General features: G+C 52.7%; 1 protein-coding gene across 8 annotated transcripts in view; it reads right to left on the reverse strand.

Annotated features, from left to right (window-relative positions):
- Nucleotides 1–5,974: 5,974 nt before the first annotated feature.
- Nucleotides 5,975–25,557, reverse strand: part of NFASC (neurofascin) — a 76,133-nt gene continuing 56,550 nt past the window's right edge. For 6 of the 8 annotated variants that reach the window (XM_061187435.1, XM_061187437.1, XM_061187433.1 and 3 more), the window contains 3 exons: nucleotides 17,345–17,476; nucleotides 15,006–15,075; nucleotides 5,975–11,562 (listed from right to left, as the gene is read on the reverse strand). In XM_061187435.1, coding sequence (XP_061043418.1) covers nucleotides 11,331–11,562; nucleotides 15,006–15,075; nucleotides 17,345–17,476 — 434 coding nt within the window. In that variant the 3' untranslated portion in view covers nucleotides 5,975–11,330. Of the gene's footprint in view, nucleotides 11,563–15,005; nucleotides 15,076–17,344; nucleotides 17,477–24,775; nucleotides 24,935–25,557 lie in introns of all 8 variants that reach the window. The other 2 variants (XM_061187431.1, XM_061187430.1) reach the window with 1 other exon arrangement.

Consider the following 25,557-nt stretch of genomic DNA (forward strand, 5'->3'; position numbering starts at 1 on the left):
AGGACCCTGCCAACTAAAGACTGCCCCAGTGGCTCCTGTGCACACCCAGTCCGGCCCATATTCTATCCCCTGCAGTTAGCCTGTGGCCTTGACTACCTCAGCCACACCAGGGCACAGCCCTGCGGAAAACTTGGGAAGGACACCCATGTGGTTCAGGAAGAAGGACTTTTTGTTTTTTGTTTCCCATGGAGGTTGTTGCTGGGCCTTGGGAGGGAGAAGGATGGCAGATTTTAGCTTCTCTGGACCTAAGAGCTGATTGCATCAATGATGGTCTTTGCCAAACTCCCCTTCCTTGGGGAGAGGTGTGTCAGTGTTGAGCAGGAAGGAGCCCTGAGTCTTATACCTGTGGCCTAGAAGAGGTGGTTTCTCCTGTGCTGAGCTTGGGCATTGGGTTCCTAAATCTCAGGGGAAATGACCCCAGGGAGGTAACTATATCCAACTGCATCTGGACCAGGGCTGTGAGAGCTCATGGAGGGGACATTGGCTGAGTTCTGTCCTGTGGTCATTCTCCCTTGGGACAAACCCAGGCCTTCCAGACATCTAGCCTCATCCTCTTTTGCCACATGGGTTGTCTGGTGGGTAGAGGGTTGTGCTGTGTCCTAACATCCAGGCTGGAGCTAGAAGGGGCAGGAGGGAGGGAGGTGAAAGATGGACAGTCCTTTCCGATAAATGAGAGTGGGTTCCTAGGCATTCAAGGGAGACAAGAGCACTTAGGGGACTCTGGGAAAATTAATTAATGGGGTTGTAGAATGAACCTCTAGCTCTCAATACTCATCACGGGCCCTTATATCCAACCACTTGGAACGTGGTAAACTTGCTTTTAGGAAGACAAAAACTGCCTGCTCCCATCCCCTTTCACCCCACCCTCCCCACCCCCTCACCCCCAACCCAGTTGATGCCCCACAATCTAAACCACTAGCTGGGCAGTAAATACAGTAATGCAGACAGCTTGAATACAAGGAGGGCCTGCTTACCCTGCGGGGACCATTGGGTCCTAAAGATCAGTGGATCACCCACTGTGCATGAGGTACCACAAAGGTACAGAGTCATGAGTTGCTGGTCCTGCCCTCCAGAGGCCTGTAGACTGACCAGGCATAGGGGGGACAAGTTGGGCACTTATGTTGAAGGCCAAGGGGAAGGGGAGGCAGGAAGTTCAAGAGAAGCTCCTTGGAGAGAGACAGACCTGTGGGCCACGGTACTTTTGAAAGGAGGGGTTTGAGCCTGGCTGGAAGGATGGGAAGGACTTTTGAAGGAAGGAGTCAAGGTCAGGGTGAACATTCTAGAAGGCAGGAGAAGGGGATTCATTCATTTATCTAAATTTAACAAATTATTATATAGTGCTTACTATGCATCAGGCATTTTTCATATTTTAACTAATTTGACCCTTACAACAACCTAAAAGGTAGCTACAATTATAACCCCTGTTTTATAGATGAAGAAACTGAGGAAAGCAAGGTTAGGAAACTTGCCCAAGGTCACACAACTAGGACCTTACTGCCCTGTCTGCCGAGCCCTGGCTCTTTCTTGGTACTCAAGGCCGACTTGCAGAAGGATGAGCGCCTATGGCTTCCCTGCCCCTCATCACATGACCAGCGGCTGCACGGCAGCCCAACCCTCTCCTGAGCTCTCCTGGGCTCTCTTGGGGTGGAGTCAGGAGCCCACATGTCCTGCTACAGCAGCGCAGAGCAGGAAGGGATAAACCGTTGCCGGGTCCTGTGAAGAGCTGGCAGGGGCTGCTCTGGCACGAAGCCTTTGAAGCACGTCGCCAGGGCTAATTCTTCACAATGATGCCCATTCATACCCAAGTGTAGCAGTGAAAGCTGAGGTTTCAGAGTCAGAAGGACCTGACAGCTGGTTCTGGCTTTGTCACCTACCTTGGGCAAGTTATTCAGCCATGTGGAGCCACAGTTTCCTCATGAGTAACAGGATATAAAGCTACCTGCCTCAGAGGGCTGGTGTGAGGTTGAGAGAACATTTGCATAAAGTGCGCAGCCCTCTGCTTTGCACAGTTGGCCGGCGTCAACATTATTAGTTACTCTTCTCCTAAGTCACTTAATGTAAATGCATGGTGACCCAAATACCAGCTGGTGCCCTCTTGCCTCTTTGACATCTACATATAAATGGCTTAGTTACCTGCCAATTCCATGGTCTGTGGAAGTCAAAGTCTCTCCCATAATTTTTGCTAATTCCTGAGGTCTTGTGCTCTGACCTCTACATTCTCCTGTGGTCTCTGCTTCATCCTGCGTCAATTTGGATGTAGAATTCACCAACTTTGCTAGTTTTTATAAAACGTCTACTCACACGAAGCTAATTCATCAATTGGGTAGATTTGAGTGACAATTTGGGGGCACCAGGTAGGGCCACATCCCAGAGTGCCCAGCCTTCTCATTATGGCCCTCTAGTCTAGGGGTCCTCAAACTTCAGTCTGCCTCAGAATCACCTAGAGCATTTGTTAAAACACAGATTTCAGAGTTTCTGAGACAGTAGATCAGGGTGGGGCCCAAGAATCTGCATTTTAATAAATTCCCAGGTGATTCTGATGCTACTGGTCTAGGGACCATACTTGGAAACCACTACTCTAATCTTCCTTCTGCCTGTCTCTGCGCCTCAGCTGCCTTTTGCCCTGGATTGCTCCAGAGTTCTCAAATCTCTCCCCTCTGTTATGCAGGATTCTCTTGCTGCTATCTGCAAACTCCCTACCCAGACCAATCCTGGACCCTCCATTTAATAGGATTCAGCCCTGTTAGAGGGCAACTGTGATTTTAAATATATACTAAGTAATTTTGTTTGTCTGTTTCAGAGTGAACTACTCCCCTGTCCTCCAGCCACAGCCCGCCCTCTGCTGTGGTCTCACTTGCGCCTGAGGGGTCAGAGTTCCTGTTTAGGGTGGGTAAGATGAGTTCCCTCGGAGCCTGAGCCAGGACTGAGAGTCTGTTTGTGGACCCTGCCAGACTGTTCCCTGTCTACACAAAGCTGTGCTTCTCTATCGTGGGGTCTGGGGCTAATCAGCAGCAAGTTCTGGGGAGGGGGGTGGGAGTGGGGGTGGGGAGCTGAGCCGCAGCTGTGGCTCCAAATTGCTCTGAGGCCCACTGCCTGGTCCGTGCTCCAGCAGGAACCAACATCAAACAAATGGGCTCTGATGCATTAAGTGGGGAGAGGGTGGCTGAAATGGGCCCTCCCCCGCCCGCATCCATCTAATATGGTGTTGAGCGGTAGAGGCTGCCTTGATGAGAGGAACCATAACGAATCCTCAGATTCCATCCCTTTGGGGGCAGCTGGGCAAGAGCGGGTATAGCCTTCACTCTTAATAAAGACTGGAAGATGACTTGTCCCCTCCCACTGGGTCAGTTAATCCAGCTCCACGCTGGAGATTAGCATTTCTAATGGGCTGGGAGGCGCAGCCTTCAGAAGACAGGGATGAGGGATGACAGATATTCTGGGGGTTCCCAGGGCTCTGAAGGGAGGTGGGCCTCTCTTTGTTTGGCCTCAGTTAAATTGAGGTCGATGTTCTTCGAATAAGATGGTCGCTTCATCTCTCCACTTCTGTCCCCTTGAGAGGGGGCTCCTGCTGTAAAAATGGGCCAGTGGACCCCCCAAATGTCATATCCAAGTCCAAAATCCAAATATCCAAAGAGGATGACACAAAAGTCTCGAATTCACCTGGCCACTTCTTTCCTTCAAAGCCACAAGCTGTCTCTGTCATTCATTCATCCACTTATTCACTCATATTCTTTCATTTTGTCCTTGCTCTGTGCCAGACTGGCCTGTGGATACAGAGGTGAAAAAATGGTCTCTTACACTTAGGATGGTCACAATTTAGTGAAAGAAACAGACAATAAATGTCGTATGACAAGCCCCAGTGAGAGATATAAAATAGGTGTTCTGGGGGCATAGCGAGGGGATCTCAACCAGACCATGCTGATGTGTGTGTGTGTGTGTGTGTGTGTGTGTGTGTGTGTACGTGTGTACTTGTGAGGTCATATCAGGATCAGGGAGGACTTCCTGAGACAGTGTCACCTGCACTTCCTGTTAAAGATGTGTGACCCAGCACAGAGGCCACAGCCTGCCTTCCAGGAGCCCAGAGAGATGATCTGTAAGGAGAAAGGTGATTAGAGAGGTATGAGAGCCTGGAATCAGGACTTACAAGGCTTGGTTGTGAGCATCAACTCCAGGGATTATGAATTACCCAGAGGGAGGGGGGTCTGGAAGGTTGAGAGGAGAATATTCCAAGCGGACTCACCTTTGGGCCATAATTCATTTGTTGAACCTACAGTTGTTGAGCCCGCTGTCCTGGACACTATCACATTGCTTTTGTTACCTGACTGTCGCCCGTGACAGTCTGAATTTCCTGAGGACTGGAACTCTATCCTACTTACTTTATGTCATTAACTGGCCCAGAGTAGGTTATTAATAGGTGCTTTTTGAGCTCAATTGAATTTCCGAAGTTGAGAAGTCTGAGAAATCATTGCATGTCAGGGGAGCTGGAAATAGCTTGAAATGGCTAGAATTTAGGGTATATGTGAGGAGTAGTAAAAAAAAAAAAAAAAAAATGAGGCTGCAGATGTAAAGTCTAACATGTCAAACCACGGAGTTTAGATTTTATCCTATTATAGCAAACAAGGTTATTATAGCAAACAAAGTTATTGTAGCAAACGTGAAGTTTTCCAGTAAAGGAGTGACATGATCAGATTTGTATTTTAGAAGACCCTTTTGGCTGCAGTTTCAAGGGGGAGTAGGCAACAGAGGAGGCAAGGACACTGTCAATTCAGGATGAAGCCTTGGACTAATGGAGGGACAGTGCAAGTGGACATAAGGAGCAAATTTCTGAGACAATCTGTGAACTTGAGAATGATAAGGTCTTTCTCATATTCCAACAAGTGAATAGGGAGGTTCAGAGGTGGTGTGTGATAAACCCAACGAGTTATTCAGAAGGAGCCAGACCTGGAAATAAGGTCTTATTTTAATCTAATGAAGCAATAACCCCTCAAGTCAACGATCTTTTCTGAAGGAAGAATAAACACAGGTGGCTTGGATGGTTACTTTGCGGTTCTTTGTCCGAGAGATTTGGGTCTACATTTGCAGGGGAATCTTTTTGCCCTTATTTCCCATTACTGTCTATAAACCACTAGTTATCTTTCTACACAAGCAGAACCACTCTACTCCCCACACTACCCTGAGGAAAGGGAGGGGGCTTAACAGTGTCTGGGTGCATCCTCACGCTGCCTGGGTGATGGTCTTCAGCCACTCCTCAGGGGGAATGTGCACAACTACAGGCCAAAGTATCAAGAAAGGCGGCGTGATGAAACCTGAGCGGTGTCCTTAACTAACACAGCCCTCTCTGTTTCCTTCCCTTCTCTACTTGCTTGTTGATTGAGATTCCTTTGAGTCTATTAAGAGGGGGTTTTGGTTTGTTGTAAGCAGTTTTATTCATCCTTTCAACGATATGAAATGTCTGTTCTGTGTCAGGCACAAGGCAGGGCATATGCCAGTGTTCTCACATCTCAGGGCAGGCAGGGCTGCAAAGGAGGAGCGGCTAGGAGGCAGAGCTTCACTGCACATTCCTTTCCTTCTCCCAACATCCCAACACGGCACTTCTTAACAGGTGGTTGTGCACAAGCACACGTCAGTTACATTGAATCGGGGTGTCTCCATGGCTGAGCACTTTCCTATACCACTCGTTCTACGCTGAAAACACTAACTGTGCCAATGAGTTTTCCAAGATAAGACCAACTTCAAGATGGGGGCCGGTATCGCAGAATTCTCTGTGTATGCTGTCTGTTGCCCATGAAAAACCCCATGATTCATTTCTGTCATTAATCCCCGGACATCCCTCTTCTACCCACTAAGGAAAATGAACAAATTACATGGCCAGAGTCCATTTTGAACAACTTTTATTATACGTTTAGTGTTCTCTATACAAAAGAAATCAGTTTTTTTTACAGTGATTCAAAAAAAATTCTGAATAATTTGGCCTTTTCATTGCTCATGCAGTCAGTTTATAAGTCCACATATTAGATGGTCCTCACGACCCAGAAGCCTTCCCTGCTGAAGGTCGAGCGTGACACCCTCAGATACGCATCTGTCACTGACAACGTTGGTTAATGCAAAACAACTCGCAAAAAGGAAAGAATACGATGTGAGAGGGGTTAAAACAAGGTGTGCCATGGTGAGTTAAATATTTAACCAATGGAAGAAAAGATCAGACCAATTTGTGGGTGTGTGGGTAGGTGGGAAGGGATGGAGACATTCGGAAAAGATTTCCCCACTGAAAGGAACAAACTGGAAAATGTGTGCGTTGAAGGGAGGTGAAGGGCAAGAGGTCCTCCAGGGCCCAGCATGGGTGAGGGTGGGACCAGGACAGAAGGCGGCCACGTCACAGGCAACTGATGCTCAGTGCAGGAGGATGTGAGGTTGGCAAAGAGCTGGGAGCTGGGCAGAGGGACAACACTGACTGAGGACGTCGAATTTGGGAATCAGAAAGGAGAGCAGGGCAGGGTCACCTGATCTGCATCCTTTTTGAAAAAGAAACAGAGAAGTACACAAAATCTCCTGGATTTCTTCTCCCAGATTTTTGTATTTATTGCTTCACTGAAGTCTTTACACGTGCTGACCTCCAGCCCAGCAGATCCTGGGGGTGGAGCTTCCATGGGCCCTGCTGCCCCTCGGCACCCTGTGGCCGGGGGTGGAGGGGACAGCGCCCTCCACACCCGCTCTTCCGAGGGACACAGTATGCTGGGGACCCGATGCGTTATGAAGCAAGAGACATCACCCTAGGGGATACTCTAGGCTTCATGGTGACAAACACCAATCAGCTCGTCACTCTCTTCTCCTGGCTTGGGTCTCCCCTTAACAGCACGGCTGGTTCACCACAGGCTGGCACAGACTGGCTGATCTGGGACTCAGAAAAATCTGCTGATTTCATCTGCGGAGGTGTATGGGGATGTGGGAGAAGTGGAAAGAGACGTGGGAGACAGTGAACCAGAAGGCCAGATCTTAAGTAACACCGCTGTTCCCAAGGCGGCAGCTGCGGTGAGATGAAAGAACACTGAACAAGGAGTCAGAAGGCCTGAGCTCAAGCCCTACCTCACCTTGATTTACTAGCTGTGTGACCTCGAGCAAGTCCCTTTACCTCCCTGGATTTTAGCTTACGATGCGTAGTTTCAATCAGATCAGCTCTGCGATCCCTCTGCATGCTAAAATCCGATCCTGTCTTAAGCTAGACAGCTTTATACCTATTTCACTTCCATCCTTATCATTACAAAACATCCATTTAATACTAATGTACTGCTAGAGGGACACTGGTTTGGGGTGTGGCTTGAGACACTGGGTGGTGGGGTCTGGTGGCTTCCCTGGACAGCTGTCCTCCTTTCCCTCTGTTCCTTCTCAGGACCCGTTCTTAGTAGGGGAGGGAAGGAAAGGGCACTGCCCTGGCTTGGGCTGGGCAGGCTGGGGACAGCCACAAGGTTGGCTTGAACTCCCATGGGGTGGCCCCTGTCTGGTGTCAAGGAGGGGCTGCCCAGGAGTCGGGCTCTGACCGGGGCACTGAGTGTCCTCCTGACATTTCAAGCTCTTTGTTTCATTCGTTTCACTCCTCTGATTTTCTATTTTAATCAGGGATCTCCCTATATGCTACTCTTAAGCCACCATGTAAAGATCAACCAGGATCCACAGGGTGATTTCTTTCCAGTGGACCTAGCTGGGTGGAACGATTTACAACACGGGCTTGTGTGTGTGTGGCAGGGGCTGCTGCAGTGGTGACCGAGGTATTGCGGGCGGGCGGGGAGTGGGCTCTGTGCCCTCCCACCGAGAAGTGATTCCTGACACCAGCCCCACCAGCTGAGAGCCCAGGAAGCCTCCCCTTTTCAGCGTGTTAGTGGAGCAGCCTTGCAAAGACTGAGGCAAGAGTGTGTGAAATCCCCACGGCTCTCGTCACACGGGCTGTTTGGGATGCTCTGTGACTTGGCTCTGATACTGCAAAGAGCCCCAGGAGCCTTCAAAAGCTGCTGCCTGTGCTGTTCCTGGGGAAAATTTGCTCTCCTTCGGATCAGACTCTGTCTCTCTTGGTTTGGCCTCCAAGAATTGCCCAAGTGGGGCCCAGCATCGGCAGCCTCCTTCCCCTGCCCTGAGTTGTGCATGGCACTCCACACAGCCCTTTACATTTCATCTCCAGCGGGCCTGGCTATGAACTCATCCTCTTCAAGATAAGGTCGTGATCTGGATTGTTCCCCCGAAAGCGCCGCGCTGCAAAGGGGCCTAGGTCTGCTGTGAGTGTGCCGGTGCAGCTGCCGGCTGTGTGCAGGGAGGCAGTCCAGCAGCTGGAAAAGCCACAGACATCTGTGGGTCTGTTCCCACCCCTTTTCCAGGGCTAACTGCGTGCACGGAAACCATGAAAGCACTCTCTGGGCCCAGGCTGCGGTCCCCTTGCAGGGTGAGCAGTACTGGCACCGGCAGCCTCTCGGACCTTGGGACCTGCCAGGAAGGGGGTAGACCAAATGCCTCCGACCCCTCAGGGCAAAGGCAACGGACGAGGGAAGCAGCTAGTTTTCAGCTGAAACTCTACCATCTCCCCAAAAGCAAGGTAAGGAAAGAAGGGTCCCATTCACCACGATCCAGGCAAGGTGAGAGGCAGCTGTCCCCCGGCCCTGCAGTGGTGCCCTCCCCAGACACTGGCCTCCCCGCTCCTTTAGCTGGGCCCGTGCCCCTCTGTGGGGACAGGTTTTCAAAGGAGGGACTGACTAGGGGAGACAGAGGCACCAAAATACAGACAAGTTCAGCAACTTGCCCCGAAGGGCAGAGAAGAGAGGCTCAGGCAGCAGGACTGCCCCTGTCTTGCCCAGCCTTCAGGACCAAGTTCCCCCTCCAAAGCTCTTCCCTTTGAGCCTGGAGCCACTGGCGGCTTAAGCACTGAGTGCTCCCAACCAATGCCACTCTGTCCCAAGACTCAGTTCCGCGACTGTCAGCCCTTCCCCCATCATCAGTTGTGTGGAGGACCTTCCTGAGGCAGGGGGACGGGTGTGACATCTCACGGTCCATCCTGCCCAAAGAGCTTACTTCCGGTGCAATGAGTTTACTAGTGCGGACCGTGCAATACGGAATGAGGGCCCGAGAGACGGACTGCTCTGCTCAGATCCAGAGTGTTTTCTGGAAAGGCCGGTCCTTTAATTCAGCTCGCAGGCACACTTCCCTGACATTCCCTAGGCTACAGGAATGCCCAGCAGTATCCAGGCAGGTGGAGGAGGAAAGCCAGGGGAGGGGACCCCTGAGCTGGCTCCCTAGCCCCCTGCTATTCACCCTGTCCCCTATCATCACGAGAGAGCTGCCCCCCAGGCTTCCGGGCAGCACACCTGGCTACGGCTTGGACCAAAGGACAGTTACTCGCTCAGGTTCAGACAACATAACTGGCTCAGCTCTGGGCTACATTTTCTCACCTGCAGACAGAGTAGGTATGCCTATGGGCTTGACCTTCAACTGACTGATTATTAAGTGATGCGAGCATTGCTAATACCTTTGTGGCTTAAACATGTGGCAAACGATGCTTTAATAACGTCTCTGAAGGACACAGCCCTGCTCCTGCCCAGGTCGCCTCGCAAGAAGCTGGAGGCTCCAATCAGAGGCTGTGTCTGTGGCAGGTGGTCCACTACTGGGGGTCAGCTTCACCCTCCTGAAACCGACTTTAGCTGCAGCAACAGCTGAAGGGTTACTCTTAGGCTCTAGGTCTCTCTCTTTCTCTCTCTGAGGCTAGGTACCTTTGGTTTCAAAATGGAATAGGTGGGGAGCATGAAGGCAGTGCCTTGGGTCTCAGAGAACTGCAGGTCTGCGAGTGTCTCCATCTGGGGCAACGGGCTGCAGGGCACATTTTGAGTGGCTGCTTCTGGTTCTGCTGTGACACTTGCATAGGCCGCCCCATTCTCCTTGAGACAGATGTCACTGGAGGCTTCAAGGCTTGCAGGGAGGGGCTGGGAACCTGGGAACTGCAGGGACAGGTCAGAGCTGCATAAGGCATACGAAGAGCACTCCCAGGCCAGGCTTTACAGCACTGTTAGTGCCGCGTTCCTGCGGGGCGGGGGGGGGGGGGGGGGGGCGGTGTCTCCTGATAGGTAAATACCCCAAGGAAAGGACACACCGGCTCAGTCTTGGGGGCAGCAGGGCCCCATCCACACGCCACAAAACACCAGTTTCAACATCATACAGAACTGAGGAGCTGCTATCTGCTAGAGACGAAAGGGGGAGCAGTGCTTTCCACCCCCAAGCACACCAGCACAGCCTTCACGTCGCAGGGGTCCATCTCCTGGAGGGCAGCAGCACAGACCCTGACCAGGTGGGAGGCACCCTCTACTCTGGATGCAGCGGGTGTGGTCCTCTCTCCCACATCCTGAGTTTCACTGATGGGGAGGAAGGAAGTCCAAACCTAGCCCTTTCCTTCTCTCTCGAGGTGGGCACAGCTCCCTAGGGACAGACGCCTGGTTTTCCTCTGCTTGAGGTACACAGTCACTGGAGCTGAAGTCCTTCTCACTCCTGTTCCTTAAACTCCTTCAGTCAGTGCAGCTTTTGTCTCAGACACTCCAGAGGAAGGGGCAGGGTAAGAGCGAGGGGCAAGAGGTAAGCCCACCTCCCAACTGAACCAGAGCAAGGCAAGGAGGCCTGCTGACCCTCTCCCTGCCAAAAATACTGTCATTTTCCAGAAAGGAGCCAAGCCCAGCTCAGCAACTGACAAGGCTGAGGTGGATGGGTTGGGGGCCAGGGGAGGCATCTGGCGAGAAAGGCATCCTTCGGAAATACGTTGGCCCAGCCGCGGTTTGAATACTATAGCTTTTCTATATGTTCGTTTACGGATCAATCCTTTTTTTGCCTATCTTTGCAGTTTCCTGGGGGAGAATCCACCTATTCTTTCTTTTTTTCCAGGGACATTTCTTCAAAAGGAAAAGAAAATGGAGATGTTGGGTCTGGAGGAGAAGACCCACAAAACAAAAAATAAAGACAATGAGTAAGTACCGTAACCAACAGAAACTGGTGAGTGTGTGTGTTGAGGTCAAGGGCAGGCAGTGTGGGTAGAGGCTGGGGGTGGCTGTGAGGCTGAGCAAGGGACCTGGGCTCCCTCCAGCTAAGCTTAGCCATGGCTCCAGCTCGCCCACCGGTGGCACCCCGCGGGGGTCATCGGGAGGGGGCTTGCGGTTGGCTGGGTGGTCACTGGTCCTCACAGCTTGGCAGACTCCCATGTTGTACCCTTGTCCCTGAAGGTGGTGGCGGCTTTGTGGTAGGTCTGCAGTGGCTCGTCTCCCCCTCTCCCCTCCTTCTACTTGCAAAGTAGTGGCTGTGCCTGGGGGGCTCTGTTAGGCCAGAGAATAGATGGCGTTGACAGGAGATGTGGCCTCTGAGCTTTCGTTGCCCTCTGTCTCTTCCTTGTCCTTTTTGACTGTGTACTGGCCGATGAAGGAGCCGTCCTCATTGAACTGTCCCTCGCCGCCCTCGCCATAGTCCACCAGGCTGTCATCACTCTCCTGCTGCTTGATGGTGCCATCCAGGGACGTCTGGCTGCCCTGCAGGGGCTTGTTGTCCTCGTCACTGGATGGAGAGAGGACAGAGAGTCAGGGCTGGCCCACCCAGCGCAGCCCAAACCCAGGCCGGGCGGAAGAAGGCCTCCAGCCTCTTGCCAGGCATGCGTACCACACAGCTCAGAGAGGACGGGACCTCAGGGATGACCCAGACCAGCCCTCACTCCCCTCCCTGTCCGGCCAGTTCTGCAGAAGGGAAGCTGAGGCCTAGAGAGGATGGCATCATCTCCCAGGCGAGGGGCAAGCTGGTGCAGAGCTGGGAGGGACCCACACTCCTGGACGCCGGGTCTGGGGTCCTCTCCGGGAAGCTGGGTCACTCTCCGGGGTGGAAGCAGGCAGGACGCCACCCCATGGTGAGGCAGAGCCAGCTGCTTGTAGCCCAGGGGGACAGGAAGGGTCAAAGAAGGGTAGTCAAGGACTTGGAGTTCTGGTCCCATGTGTGTCACTGTGTGGTTCTGTGGCCTTGGGAAAGCCCTTCCTTCTCACTGGGCCTTAGTCCCTCCATCAAGAGGGTTCAACTAGCTTTGACTCTCTGTGATCTGTGACTGTCTCTGGAAAGACTCTGCCCTTGACAAAAAGCAAGGGTCTGGGCCTTAAAGGGACAAACCTCTCCCTGCCTTTCCGCTTCTCTGTCTTGGTGGTGTTCCTCTCAGCTCTGGTTTATCCACAGACAGATGCTGTTTCAGGGCTAGCAAGTGATGGAGGGAGGAGGGAGGGGCATGCAAACGAGATAGGAGGGGCCAGCAACTTGAGACAAAACCAGCAAGGCTCAGAGGATCCAGCTCAGCCCCCCTCTGAGGCCCCAGGTCCTGCCCTTAAGCTCCTCTCATGCAAGGAGAGCTGGTAGTTAAAGTGGCATCTACCCACTGGGGTGCCTGCTGTGCCCCCAGGAAGTGAGATACCCCTAGTGCGCCGGCATCTGCTCAGGCACCACATCCCTTCCCCTGGCTCTTTTAGGCTCAGAGGCGGGGACCAGGTGCTGCTGGCTGCACTTCAGAGGAGAGACGAGGTCCCGTGCAGGGGGCAGCCGGACCTGCAGTGGGCATCTGGGTCCCGGCAGGCAGGACCACAGTGGTGCCAGGCAGTCTGAGCAGACACCCCCCACCCGCACTCCCCTGCCCCAGGCCACACTTAGCCCTTCCTGGGCTTGTGGCAAACCACCAGCTGAGTTGCCATTAGAGTGGGCAGTGCTGGTCAAAGACAGCTGTCGGGGGAGGGCTGCGAGCCAGAGGAGCTAGGCGTCAGAAGATGGAAGGCTATTAGCCCACTGCCCCCATGAGCTGAGTGAATGTGGCCCCGTTACCCTGCTTATCTGTGTTCTCTGACGGCAGTGCTGTGGGAGAGGCAGCTGAGTGAGGGAAGTGGGTGTCTGGGGTTATGTTGTATTTGTTCAGGGGGTGGAATTCACGTTTTGAGAACCAGCAGATTCTAATGACCAGGCTCCTTACCCCACTTGCCAGTCTTTTTCACAGGCACCCTCTCCCCAGGGCCCTCCACTCCCCCTGCAGGGGAGTGACGATTGTGTCTCTGTGGTTCTCGGGAATTCCAGGCCCCCAAGCTAAATGCAATCACTGAACAGGGTGGCCCAGTGGGGGTGGGAGGGGTCCTTAGTGTGTCAGGTTCTCGTGGGGAAAGAGGATCTAGGTCTGGAAAGAACAGACCTCTCCTAAGGGAAGCCTGAAAGAAACCCAAGGACTGTGGTCCCCTGGTCCAGCCACCTGTTATCCTACCTTCCAGGAGACCTTCGAGGACCAGGTGGCCAGACAAGGGAGAGAGAAGCAGAGAGAGACACACCAGAGAGGTGCTTGGGCAGCGAGGTCCCAGACGAGCAGGGTGAGCCAGCCCCCCCAGCCTGTCCTGCCCAGAAACTTGGTTTTTCCTCTAATGTATTAATTTCTCCCCTTTCCCAGTTTCGGACTCTTGGACTCATCCAAGTGGGGGCTCTAGGATGGATGCCGCAGGCCTCCCCAGAGCCGAAGCCAAGGGGTGTGTATGTGCGTGCGCGCGTGTGTGTACATGTGTGTGCGTGGCGTGGAAGCCCGTGCGTGCGTGCACCAGTATATGTGTATCCAGCCTCAGTGTCGGTGGGTCAGGGGGTTGGGGTGGTGAGGAGGCAGGTGTTTTCGCCCAACAGCTTTGGTGTCTGGTGGAGGAGAGGTACCTGAGGAAGTGCTTCTCATAGCGCAGGTTACCTGGCCCTGCATTTGAGGAGGTCCTCACCCTTCCTCACGCTGCACTGAGGGCCTGGGGAGAGAAGGCCCAGGGCCTTTGGAACTGACGGCCAGAGGATAGCTCCTGGCCCATGGGGAAGCTGGGCCCCACCAAGGGTGCTGAGGACAGCCTGGGGAGAGATCTCTCGTGCTTGTTCTTTGGGAGGCTACTGGGGATGCATGAATTGGATGGATAGACAGGGTCTATATGCCGCCAGACGGGCTCCTGTGTAGGCAGTGGCTCTGCCGCCCATTGATCTGATCCTGTTTGAGAGGCTGCTGATGGGCAGAGTGGCGGAGGCCCAAGATAGGATAAGGAGAGGTCAGAGGAGGATGGGGTGACCTGGCCCCAGAGAGTGACTTGGTGGGGGTGGGGAAGGAGGGCTCCAATCAGAACATTTCCTCCCTTTGCACTTGGCCTGGGAACGAGACCTCCATGACTCATCCTGCACCATTCCTTTACTCAAAGCATACTTGCCAATAAAATGGACAGATTACAACTTTTGTTAAGCCAGATACAAAGGCCCGTCCAGGTCTGAGAGGGAGCATGGGCATAAGACAGTGGCAGTAGCTGGACGCTGGTAGCTGGATGTTGGGCACCTGGGCTCTCCAGTTCTGCACTAGCTCACTGAGTGGAGAGTACAGGAATCTTCCAGGTCACTTCCCAGCCTGGGCCTTGGTCTTCTTATCTGGGACGCAGGCACTGGACCAAATGCCTCTCCAAGGCCTATTCCAAGCTGCAGCCCAGAGAAGTCATTCTAGTTCCTAAGGAAAAGGCCTAGAACACCCCCCCACGCCCCCTTCATCCCTCACCTAGTTGAGTTTTAAAGACAATACAACTTCCCCAGGTCATCATCTTCAGAGTTAAGGTGGGGTGTAGTCAGAGAGGAAGCTGAGAGCAGAGCTCATTTCACAGCAAGGGGGGCCTGGGTGCGCTTTCAGAGCGAAAAGGTGGAAACACACATACAAAGAATGCAATAAATCTGAGTTGTGCAGTTGAATGAATGAAATGCTGTTCATCGAATGAGTGTAAGTGTGTTGGGCAGTGCTCCCCGTCCCCGGGGGGATGGGGGGTGCTGTCGCAGAGGCAGAGGTGACAGCCTGATGGGAGAGGACATCCGTGCAGGAGCGTCTCAGCCCAGCTGAGCAGCTCTGAGGGAAGGGGGCTGCCTCGGGGGGCGGTGAGGAGAACCCACCTGACAGGGGGTGCTCTGTGTGAACAGGAGTCAAGGAGATCGCGCACCTGTAATCAAAGGAGCCATCCTCTTCTTTGGGGTCTTCAGGGCCAAGGGGAACATCCTTCTTTTCTCGCACTTGGTCAGTAAGGGAAGCAAAGACACAGACGTGATGACTGAGCGCGCTCCTGCTCTGCGGGGCCCCGAAGTACAGCCAAAGGAGCCGCCTCGGGGTTCCGTGACTCTCCCTCTTAACAAGGCCCCATCCATGCCCCCCTTGTCCTTGCCTCCCACAGTTGATCGGGTGCCAAGTGAATTCTGCTTCCTCCTCCCCGTCACTGGGGCTTTTCTTACATCTCCACTGACAACTGAAATCTCCCCCCACCCGGCTCCCCACCACCGCTCCATGAGGTCTTCTCCAAACACCAAATGGATGTGATCCTTGGCACCTTTCTTCTTTTCTTTTTGGCTGCGGCACGCGGCCTACTAGATCTTAGTTCCCTGACCAGGGGTCAAACCCATGCCCCCTGCGGTGGAAGCGCCGAGTCCTAACCACTGGACCACCAGGGAATTCCTTGGTAACTTTCTTAATCTGGCTCCGTGTTATAAGTATTTGTGCACATTTATTTTGCCTGTAACAGAATGCCAGTTCTTTTCTCGAGGGTGGGGACTGTGTGTTTCTTCAAAGCTCCTAAGAGAGTGCCCTGGGTAGACAGGACACGCCACACACACCTCTGGAATGGAAGGTGCTCTCTTCACTGTGACCTCACTTGTTTGTGCGACTCCCTCTTCCCACACCTCCTCTGTGATGCGTCAGCGTCCCTCCCAGGCCCTGTCTTGTGTTGTGATCCTCCTACTATGCCAGCTGCACTGTCCTTCAGGGAGAGGTCACCTCTCCTTCTAGTATCCTTAGCACCCAGCACAGAGCCTGGCATACAGCAGACACTGAGGTGAGTGACTTCGTTTCTTTCTGAGGTACGAGGCAGGATAATCACCCCTATTTTAGGGGAGGGAAGCTGAGGCCTTGAAGATGTCACATAACTAATTAGCAACTAAACAAAGTTTAAGGTGGAGACTGGAGCCCTGGCCTCAAGGCTCCTGGTTCACTCATCTTCCTAATGGACGGGGGACTTCCCTTGGAGCTGGAGGAAAGGAGATTAGCTGTAAGAAGAACTTTCTGGAACGGGCAGAGGAAGGCTCAGAGTTTATCTGATCAGTTCTCAGGTGCATCAGTTCCACCTGGAACAGAGGGTAAGCTCAGAAAGGCTGCCCTTCTCCTAACTCTGCCTTTCTCCCTTACAGAAGAAAACCAGTCCCAACACAGCACAACAAAGTGAAAGAAAACATCATTCACCAATAAAGAAGTATAATTTCCTGTCCTCCCTGACTTGAAGGAGAGGCATAACTCTTTAGAATCCTAGGGTCTGAGGGCACACGGGCCAGGGGAAGAAAATAAAACAGAATCTCCTCTCTCTTTGAGTTGAGTTTTAGGGGATCGTGGAGGAGGATGTGTCCACAGAGATGCGGAGAAGCCGGCACTTGGGGAGCATGGGGTGTGTCTGGCGATGGCTTGGGGGGCAGGGAGCAATTTCATTGTGCAATCCAGCCGGATTTTCACTCTCAGGGTCATCCATTATCCTGTCTCCTGTCACCCTACCCACTCCATCACAGACAGATGGCTTTCTCATCCCTGTTTGAAAAACAGTCAATATTTCCAGACACAAAAAAGCCAGAGGTCCTTGTCCTTGACCTTGGTTTGTCTGGGCTGGAGGATCTTCAGGCTACAGAAGAGAAATACTGCTCTGGGACTCAAGAAAAGCTCAAAGCCCTTTAAGGACTGGGGGTCCCTCTCAGTGCAACCCACCCCGCAGCCTCTGCCTGCTCCTCATGTAGGAGCATCTGACCCTCTGTTGGTGTATCTGTGATTTCAACCCAGCCACGCTGACAGCCCAGCTCTGCGGCCTCTCTCATGCATGTGCTTCTTCCATCCAGACCTCTCTTCACTCCGGTCTCTCTCTTACGGTTACAGAAAATGCATCTCTCCTTCCCACTTCACTGGGACATAGGATCCTAATGAGATTCAGGCTGAAAAAAGCCAATTACTGAGCAGATGGGTGGTGAGTCAAGGGGAGGGAAGGTCATTCTTAACGGGAGTCAGGGTTCTTTCCATCTCCTCTCTGGCTGCCTGGACTGCTCCATCCCCCCACCTCAGGCGAACTTAATTAACTCAAGTGCTTTCTGGCAACTCTAAGATGCACGGAACAGGCAAGAGGACTGTACGTGGGAGCTTGGCAAGGACCGTGCTCACTGAGAGGACGGAGCCGCCTGGACCTGGCAGGGGACCTGGTGACTCGCAGGAAAGCCTGCGGGCCCTGTCCCCCAAGCCCACTCCCCTGACACATCTTACCTGGGTACTTGCCGCCTCGACTCCTCTTGATGAAACAGACGATGAGCAGGATCAGCACGAGGAGGGCGACAGCGCACATGAGCCCAATGAACCAGCCCTGGGTGGCGATGTCCGCCTGGTTGTTGGTGTAGGCTGGCGGGGGAGGGCCAGAAGCACACACGCGGTGAATGATTCACGTGGGAGGAGGGGAGGAGGGGAGGAGGGGGCGGGGAGGGAAGAACTTCAGTTATTTCCTGTCCAGGTTCCTCCTGCAGCCCAACGGTACCACCCAGCAGCTCTCCGGCCCAAACTACCCTACCCTACTACAGGGACAAAGAGAAAATAATTCCAAAGTCAAGGTCAAAAGGTCAGAAAAGAGGCACAGGAAAGGGGTCCAGGGAGCAGAATAAGCAGCAGAAGGCTGAACAGGGCCTTTAGGAGGGCAAGTTCCCGAGGATGAGGCACGGCACTCTTGCAAACCCGATGGCTGGGCACAGCCTGGTGGGGAATGAGGGAAGGCCAGGGATTCACTGTGATTTCCCACGAATGAGCCAGGGGTGAGCCGGCACACTACCCGTCAGGGAACAAGGTCAGCGGTCACATGGCAAAACCCCTGGAAGAACGCCTTCGCAGGCCTGCACAGGCACAGAGCAGCGGCCTGTCCCACCAGTACGGCCCTGAAGCCAATCGGGCTTCCCGGCAGTGGGTCGCAGGTGGGGTACAGTTCCGGGATGCCCTGTGCTTCCTCGTGTCTCCCCAGCTGCACTGTGGGCTCCCTGACAGCAAAGACAGTCCCTGTGTGGGTAGCCCAGATGGGCCGGTGGCGAGGTTAGGGCCAGGGCTGTGCCTTCAGCACACCCCATGCTGCCGCTTCCAGACCACTTCCATACGTGGAGGCCCCTGTGACAGTGGGCCCCTCGCTGTCTCTGCCTGGACATGTGGAGACCTGTCTCAAAGTGGGCAGACACCTTCATGACGCGAGGGGCAGATGGGCGGGCCTGGAGACCAGAAGCAGATCTGATGGTGTCCTGGAGGACCAACGGCTAAGGTTAGAGATCAGAAGGGGGTGGGGTGGGTAGGAGTCACTTGCCCTCCTCTTTTCTATGGACTGGAGAACAAAAGCAGCAGCCTTCCATGGAAACCATGACGCGGAGCACAGGAAGGATCACGGGGGCAGAACAGACCCCGGGTAACGCTGGGGCCAGCAGAGCGAGCGGAGTGGCCTCTGGGAGAGCCAGACAACAGCAGGAGTGCTGAGAGCCACGCAGCCAGAGCCGAAGCTCGGGGCCTCCTCGGGGAAAAGCACAGGCACAGAGGACGGACCCTGGGCCCGTGCTGTACTCTAGGGTCTGCATCACACACCATTTTGTGGGGCACGTATCTGGTTGCAGTCTACCCTTTGCTCTTCTTGGGCAGAGAAACTGTCTTTATAGCGTTCTCAGCATCTAGCCAAGGGCATTGCACCAAGATGGGTCTCCATAAACAATGAAGACTGATGAACAAGACCTTCCACGCTCTCTGTGCTCTGGCTGCCCAGGCAGCCCGGGCTGGAAAGCAGCTGAGTCCCATGGGAACACGGCTGTGACTACCCTGATCCAGGTACGCTGTGGGGCAATTCCCATCCCTGCTTCCACTCCTGCTTCTGAAGGCCATTTCCTGCACAGGGTCAGAGAGGTCTTCCTAAACCCCATGCAGGATCAGATCACTTCCTCGCTTCAGCCTCCAATGCTTCTTATTACTGTTAGGAAAAACCGTCCATTCCTTATCCTGATCTGCTGGGCTCCATCCGTCCCATCTCCCACCACCCTGGACACTCCAGCCACACTGGCCACTCCCACTCCTGCCTCAGGGCCTTTGCATCTGCTGCTCTTTTTTTCAGATGGCTGCCTCAGCAAAGGTCATCTCTTCAGAAAGGCCTTCCTGGAACTTCCCAGCTAAGGCAAAAGCCCTCTCCCCCACCGAGCCACTCTCTACCTGAGGGCTCGAATTTATCCTCTTCATAGCACTTATAACCATTTGCTATCTTACTACTACTAACAGTTTACACCTATAAGCACTTCCTATGGGCTGGCATGACTCCAAGTGCTTTCCCATGATTATCTAATTTAATCCTCACAACAACCCCATAAGGTGGATTTTTACTATTACCCCTATTTCACAGGTGGGGAAACTGAGGGACTGAGGTTAGTGATTTGCTTAGGGGCCCAGAGCTGGTAAGTGGTAGAGCTGAGCTGTGACCCCTGGCCGTCACAGCTCGAGTCTGTGCTCTTCACTACTCCACTCTCATCTCTCCACCCAGAAAGCTCACTCCTTGAAGGAGGGACTGTCAGGGCTACTGTCATCCCCCCAGTGCTGGGACACAGCTTGGAACATAGAGGTACTTGATTCACATCTGCTTCCTGACTTCCTTCCCTTCACTCAGTCCACTCATCCTCTTGGCCTGATGGGGTCTCTGCTTCCCTCAAACTCCACGCTGCCCTCCCTTCTGCATCACCCATTCCAGCACGTGACTCAACTGCCAGCTGTGGGTCCCCTTGGCAATTACTGCATCTTTTTGTGCTTGCCCTGAGCTTTGCTGGAGGAAGATGAAGACCCAGGCCCCTCACAGATTCATTAAGTCATACTTCAACTGGACCTTCGCTGCAGCCTGGCCACCCTTCCACTCCTTTCTCACTGCCCCTCCCAACTGCTCCCCCTCCCCCTCTCGCTGCCCTCATGTGACCCTCTTTCTGAGTCAGTGTCTCGGTGTCGAGCTCACCTGCTCCACTCTGGAGACCACTGAAACCTCACAGCCTCCATGACTGTCCCTTCCCTCTGTGTCCAGTAGGGCTCTCCTCTCTCCCCTCTGAAGGGACCCAATGCCTCACCTCCTTGGTGGCTCAATCCTGTAAGGATCTCTGAAAACTCTAGCATTTTCAATTTCTTCCTCTGTGCTGTCTCCTCCCTTCTGCTGTTAAACACATTGAAGCTCCTTGTATCTTAAAACAAAAAACCCTCGAGGAACCTGGCAGACTTTTTGGCTCTAGTGCATGCACTGTCCTCTTATAGGTAAACTCTTTAATCTTCCATCATCTCCAGTTCCTGCCAACTCCTTTCTCCGCCCCCAAGACGCTAACCTCGATCCCCTCTGTACTCAGTGCTCATCCACCATCACTGAGGGCATCTTTCCCAGACTTACCTCGACACCCTTGACTCTTACTCTCACCTGCCCTCCAGTCCTGCCTTTCCAACTGGTGATCCTTTTTTCATCTCTCATTGTCCTTCCAGCCGGTTCCACACTGAGGGCTTGCTCCTGACATTTCCTTGGATGGTCCCTCTGCCCCCTTCTTGCCCCCCTGCTTCTGCCAGTGGCTTCACGACTCATCTCTAAGGGCTATCGTTTTACTCCTTCCAAAATGTCTCTCATATTCATGTCACTGCCCCATTCTAAAGGAGTCCCCTCAGCCCGGTGTCCATCAGATCCCAAGGACACAATGACACATCATGTTATCATGTTCCCAGAACACTTCCATCATGCCAGTTGCTCTGGTCTTCCCCTCCCTGCATCCTTCCCATCCTGCCCCAGAGAGCCTGGATTGCCACCCTTCTTGCCCTCCACCTTTCCACATTCTACCCACTCCTTCCTGAATCTCCCATTCCTCCAGCTCACACCAGTCAATGAACTCCCACTTCACCCCTATTTACTCTGCACAATGTAACATTTAATTGCTCTGTTTCCTGGGTTCTGATGTCCAATGATACTATTAAGGCTTGAGAAAAGGGGATTCCTTGGGCCCCCTCGTACTTAAGCATGATGCTGGTCACCAAACAAGCAGTCACTGACTACTTACTGATTAATGACCAATTTAATCCTAATATACTATGGTTAACCTGGGGTATCTCTTTCATTTTCTCCTGATACCAGCTGGAGGGTCACATGGATATTGGTTTGACCACGTGCCACCTGGGCACTGGGATGAAGGAGTCACTTCAACTTGTGTTTGGATGGTGGTCACCACCTTTTGCAGAGAAGTTGGTCTGAATGTCTGCAGTGACCTGTTTGCTCCACCATCTTGCTGATAGCTGTCTCCCACGAGACTCCTTTCTCTTGGGAGAGAAAGTCACAATTCCAGGGAAAGTGGCCATATGGGCAATTTAGAAATTAAATGTAGCTTTCTATTCCTGACAGCACCATGTAAAGTTCAAATGTTACCTTCAGTCCTCACTGAAAAGATCAAAGAAATTTCTGTGAAGTTTGGACACAGACGGCTGTTCAAAACCAAGTAGATTTTATAACTATGTTTGGTGATAGATGTTAACTAAACCTATAGTGATAATCATTTTGCAGTATATACATAGATCAAATCATTATGTTGTACGCCTAAAACTAATCAGTGTCAATGATACACAAAAACAAACAAAGAAACCAAAAACCCAGTGGGATCTGGGGTAAGGTGGGCTCAACCAGACCCCATCAAAATGACTTAGTTTCTCAAGAACCAAAAGAAATTTAGGACACGATCTCACTCACAATGTGACCCCACACACAGACTCTGAGAGGAATAAGGTGTTTTTGCAAGGCTTCAGGGCAGTTACATTTGTCTGCTAACACCACTCTTAATCGATCCGTTCAACATGTTTCCAGATTCCTAATGGACACAGTAATAGCAACATTCCAAGACCAGGGTATATTTACACTCACCACCTTTGCTGTAGCTAACGGAAGCCAGAACAGCACCCGTTCACTGGGTACACACAGGTCCTAATAACTCTTACTCTGGCCTAGAGGCCATATTTTGTGTGCCTTCCACACCACACCCTACAATCCTGCTCAGAAATGGTCAATTCACCTGCAAGGCAGACAGTTCCCATAACTCCTAACTCTAATCAGGAGGAAATTGGTTTGGCCATTGGAGAGAGGCCAGTCACTCAAAGTCAGCAAAAAAATTATATTTCAGAAATAGGGCAGATGAACAAATATGACAGGGATGGGCTTTCTTCAAATGCAGTTTAGCTTGGCTGCTCTCACTTAAGTGTCACTTTACACCTTTCCATCTTCACCTTGCTCCATCCTGGGTTTCTCCCAAACACAGCAGAAAGAGGCCAAATACAAGTAGGTTCCCTAATGTCCCTCCTCCCGGAGTCCCTGAGGTCTAAGGCAGTTTGCTGTCTGTCTCACTGGCCCCCGTCAGCCCCCCATCCCACCCGCCCCAGGATGTAAGAGCTGGCAGGCCTCTTGGAGTCCAGGGTTATGTGTTTGTGGTCCCTCGGGTCTCTTTGGCTTCAAAAGCTTCAAGAAGGTGATTAACTTCCCATGTGGGATCTTTCTGGTGAGAGTCAGGGAGCTTGTTAGCATTCCTTATGGTTTTCTTCCATTTCCTGCCTGAACCACTGTAGTATGTTTGAGTCTATAGACTACAGTGATGGCCTGTGGTTGCCTAAATGACTAGTGGTTGGGCCCAGAGATGATCATAAACTTACTTTGATGAGACACAGGGACCTGGGAGATTGTGTGAACTTGACTCTGGAGTCCAGCCACTCCTTTGTGTGTTTTCAAAGGATCTGAACACACACTCACAGACACACATGAACTTCAGAAAGTGGAAATCTTTTCCTTCTCTATGTGGTTTGCACATAGTTGTTTCCAGCCAGCCAGTGAGGTAAGTGAGCAGTGTGTACTCAGGGCGAGGGTCATACCTGCCCTCTCCAGCTTGCACTGGGAGGAACTGGGAAGACATGCAAGTGCTGAAGGCCTCAATCACTCTGAAAGCAAGTTATGGGATCAGTTTCTCCATAGCAACCACAGGAAAAGAGAAATGAACATCTGAGTCAATATTCAGAAGTGTATTATCAATCATTAGTATTATTTTTCTGTATTGCATGTTTCATATCTCAAAGCAGATTGGGACATACCCCAGGGCAGGGGCTGGTCCTTTTTGCTCTGGCTCTTTCTCCCCAACCCTCACCCACAGTCCCAGGGCTCAGCACTGGGAGGAGTCAAAGTCTGAAAGCAGGCTGAGCTGGCTTTTGCTGCAATCCCTAGGATGGAACGCTATCCTCAAATCTCATCTTCGCTTTCTGCCTCTGTGCTGGACTCAAGTTTGTAATGAGCAAAATCAAATGCATGCACTGGTGAGAAACAGCTTGGGACCCCGACTGGGTCAGACAGAGTCCGGCCACCTGCTCTGCTTGGTCAACTGTCCAGTCCCCTGGCCTGGCTCCCAGGATGACCTGGCTGCTCATGGACATCCTGCCTGAGTTGGCCTGGTTAGCCTCAAGCGGGCAGCCGGACTCTCAGACTCCCCGAGTCTTGATGGCATGGGCATGCACAGGACAGGCAGAGACACAGAGAGGAGGCCAGGACACCCAGACCAGGAGGCACCAGGCTAGAAGGGGTGGAGTGAGGCCCTTATACACATGGGCAGTGACTCTCAAGATGCAAGCTACCGAGATCAGCCTCGTCAAGCCAGGCACAGGGAGAGTAAAACATACTGAAGTCTACATTCAGAAGTTCATATAAACCATTGTGTGTTTTTTCCTTTATCCTGTGTCTAGTAACCTGCATCTGATTAGGATGTGCCTTGAGGCAGGGACTGGTGCTTTCCTCTCTCAGTCTCTTTCCCCACACTCATCCTTACCCCAGGGCTTAGCAAACTGGCCACCTGGCTAGCTTGCCTGGCTGATTTTAAAGAGACACACAGACAAGCAAGTGTCCTCACGGTCTCCAGACTGCCAGCCACCCTGACCGACAGAGAGATTTCTGAACCTTATACCCTTTACTGAGCCCCAGTTGGTATAGGTGAAGAAGCTTCTCTATCCACAGCCCTGATAGATCCAGAGCTCTTTTAGGATTAGAAAGCTTCTTCCCCTCCCCAGTACGACCAAAGGTCAACTACTTTTAAGCCACGACAAACTTGGGGCAAAATTAAACCAAAACAACTTGTGTAACACACTTTCGAATTTTTAAACAACAGATGACAGTGGCAAGGCAGTGACATACATGCTGATCCTTGGTTTGGTTCCTGGGAGGATTTTTGGGTCAAGACCCTTGGGTGGCCTATCCCCTAACCCCACGTGCGAGAAGGAAGCCCCTGTGCCTCCGAGACACACTGCCCCCTGACCCACATACAGGGACCACGTCTGCATATACACCAAGACCTTGTGGTTCAAGCACAGTGGAGGCCAGGTGGTCTCCCCTGCCCTCATTCTACAACACCTCTGTTCCCCTCTGACATTCCACTCATCCCCACAGGGTCAGAAGCATGGTTTCCTATCTACTGGCATGCACTTTTGGCTCGTTTTATCTTCCTGGGAGCTGCAGACTGACATATAAGAAGAGCCGAGCCATGTCATGCAAGGTGAGGAATGGGAGGATGAGTCTTCTTTCTGAGGAGAAGAGACAAGCAGGAAGCCGACAATGAGAACAACATGCCCCATGCTTGTAGGGGACGGCCATGCCAGATCCCCTCTCACCTGTACTGGTCATAAAGGTGATGACGGTACTGCTGATGCCCTCGTTGTCCCGGGAATAAACTCGCAACGTGTATGTCATCCCGGGATAGAGGTCTGTCAGCTGTATGGGCTGGGGCTGGGCCTGGGCCTTAACAGGGACAGTTTTTTTCGTATGGTTGCCTGGGGAACAGAAACCTCAGTCAGCCTAAGGCTGGGCACGAGGAGCTGGAGAGGCAGTGCTTAGGCTCCTGGGCACCTGTCAAAGGTAGAAGCATGGAGGGTGGGGGAAGGGGCCAGGCTGTCTTGCAGACCTGGAGGTCACCGGGCAGCTCCACCAGCTTTCTCACATGCTGACTCTCCTACACAATGGCCCTGCAGCCTAGGACACTGTTCCCTCTCCTGAAGTTTTCTGTCCTCACCCCAGTCTTAAGCACTTAGCACATCATGACCTGCTTCCTTAAGCTCTCAGGGTGTCAGCTAGCGCTCCGTTAACCTGGAGAGGGTCAGAGAGCCAGTCAGCATCCCTCACGGTAACCGGAGGCGAGACGGCCTCTGCTTCTCAGCTCTCACTCCTGGTTTCCCCTCTCACTTCTCGCTGCGTGGTGAACTCACACATCAGGAGAAGCGAGTGCCTGGGTGTCCGAAAAAGTACGGACCAAACTAGGAATTCTGGATTCTGTGGATGTGAATCTCTCTCCAACCGCAGAGAACTAAGAGTTGGCTTTGTTCTCCCTCAAAGAGCTTCGGGTGGATTTCCAGCACAAGCCAAATAGGCCAGCACGGTGGGTCTGAGCCCTCAGGAA

The sequence above is a fragment of the Eubalaena glacialis genome, chromosome 3 (genome assembly GCF_028564815.1).
Source record: "Eubalaena glacialis isolate mEubGla1 chromosome 3, mEubGla1.1.hap2.+ XY, whole genome shotgun sequence".
Classification (NCBI taxonomy): domain Eukaryota; kingdom Metazoa; phylum Chordata; class Mammalia; order Artiodactyla; family Balaenidae; genus Eubalaena; species Eubalaena glacialis.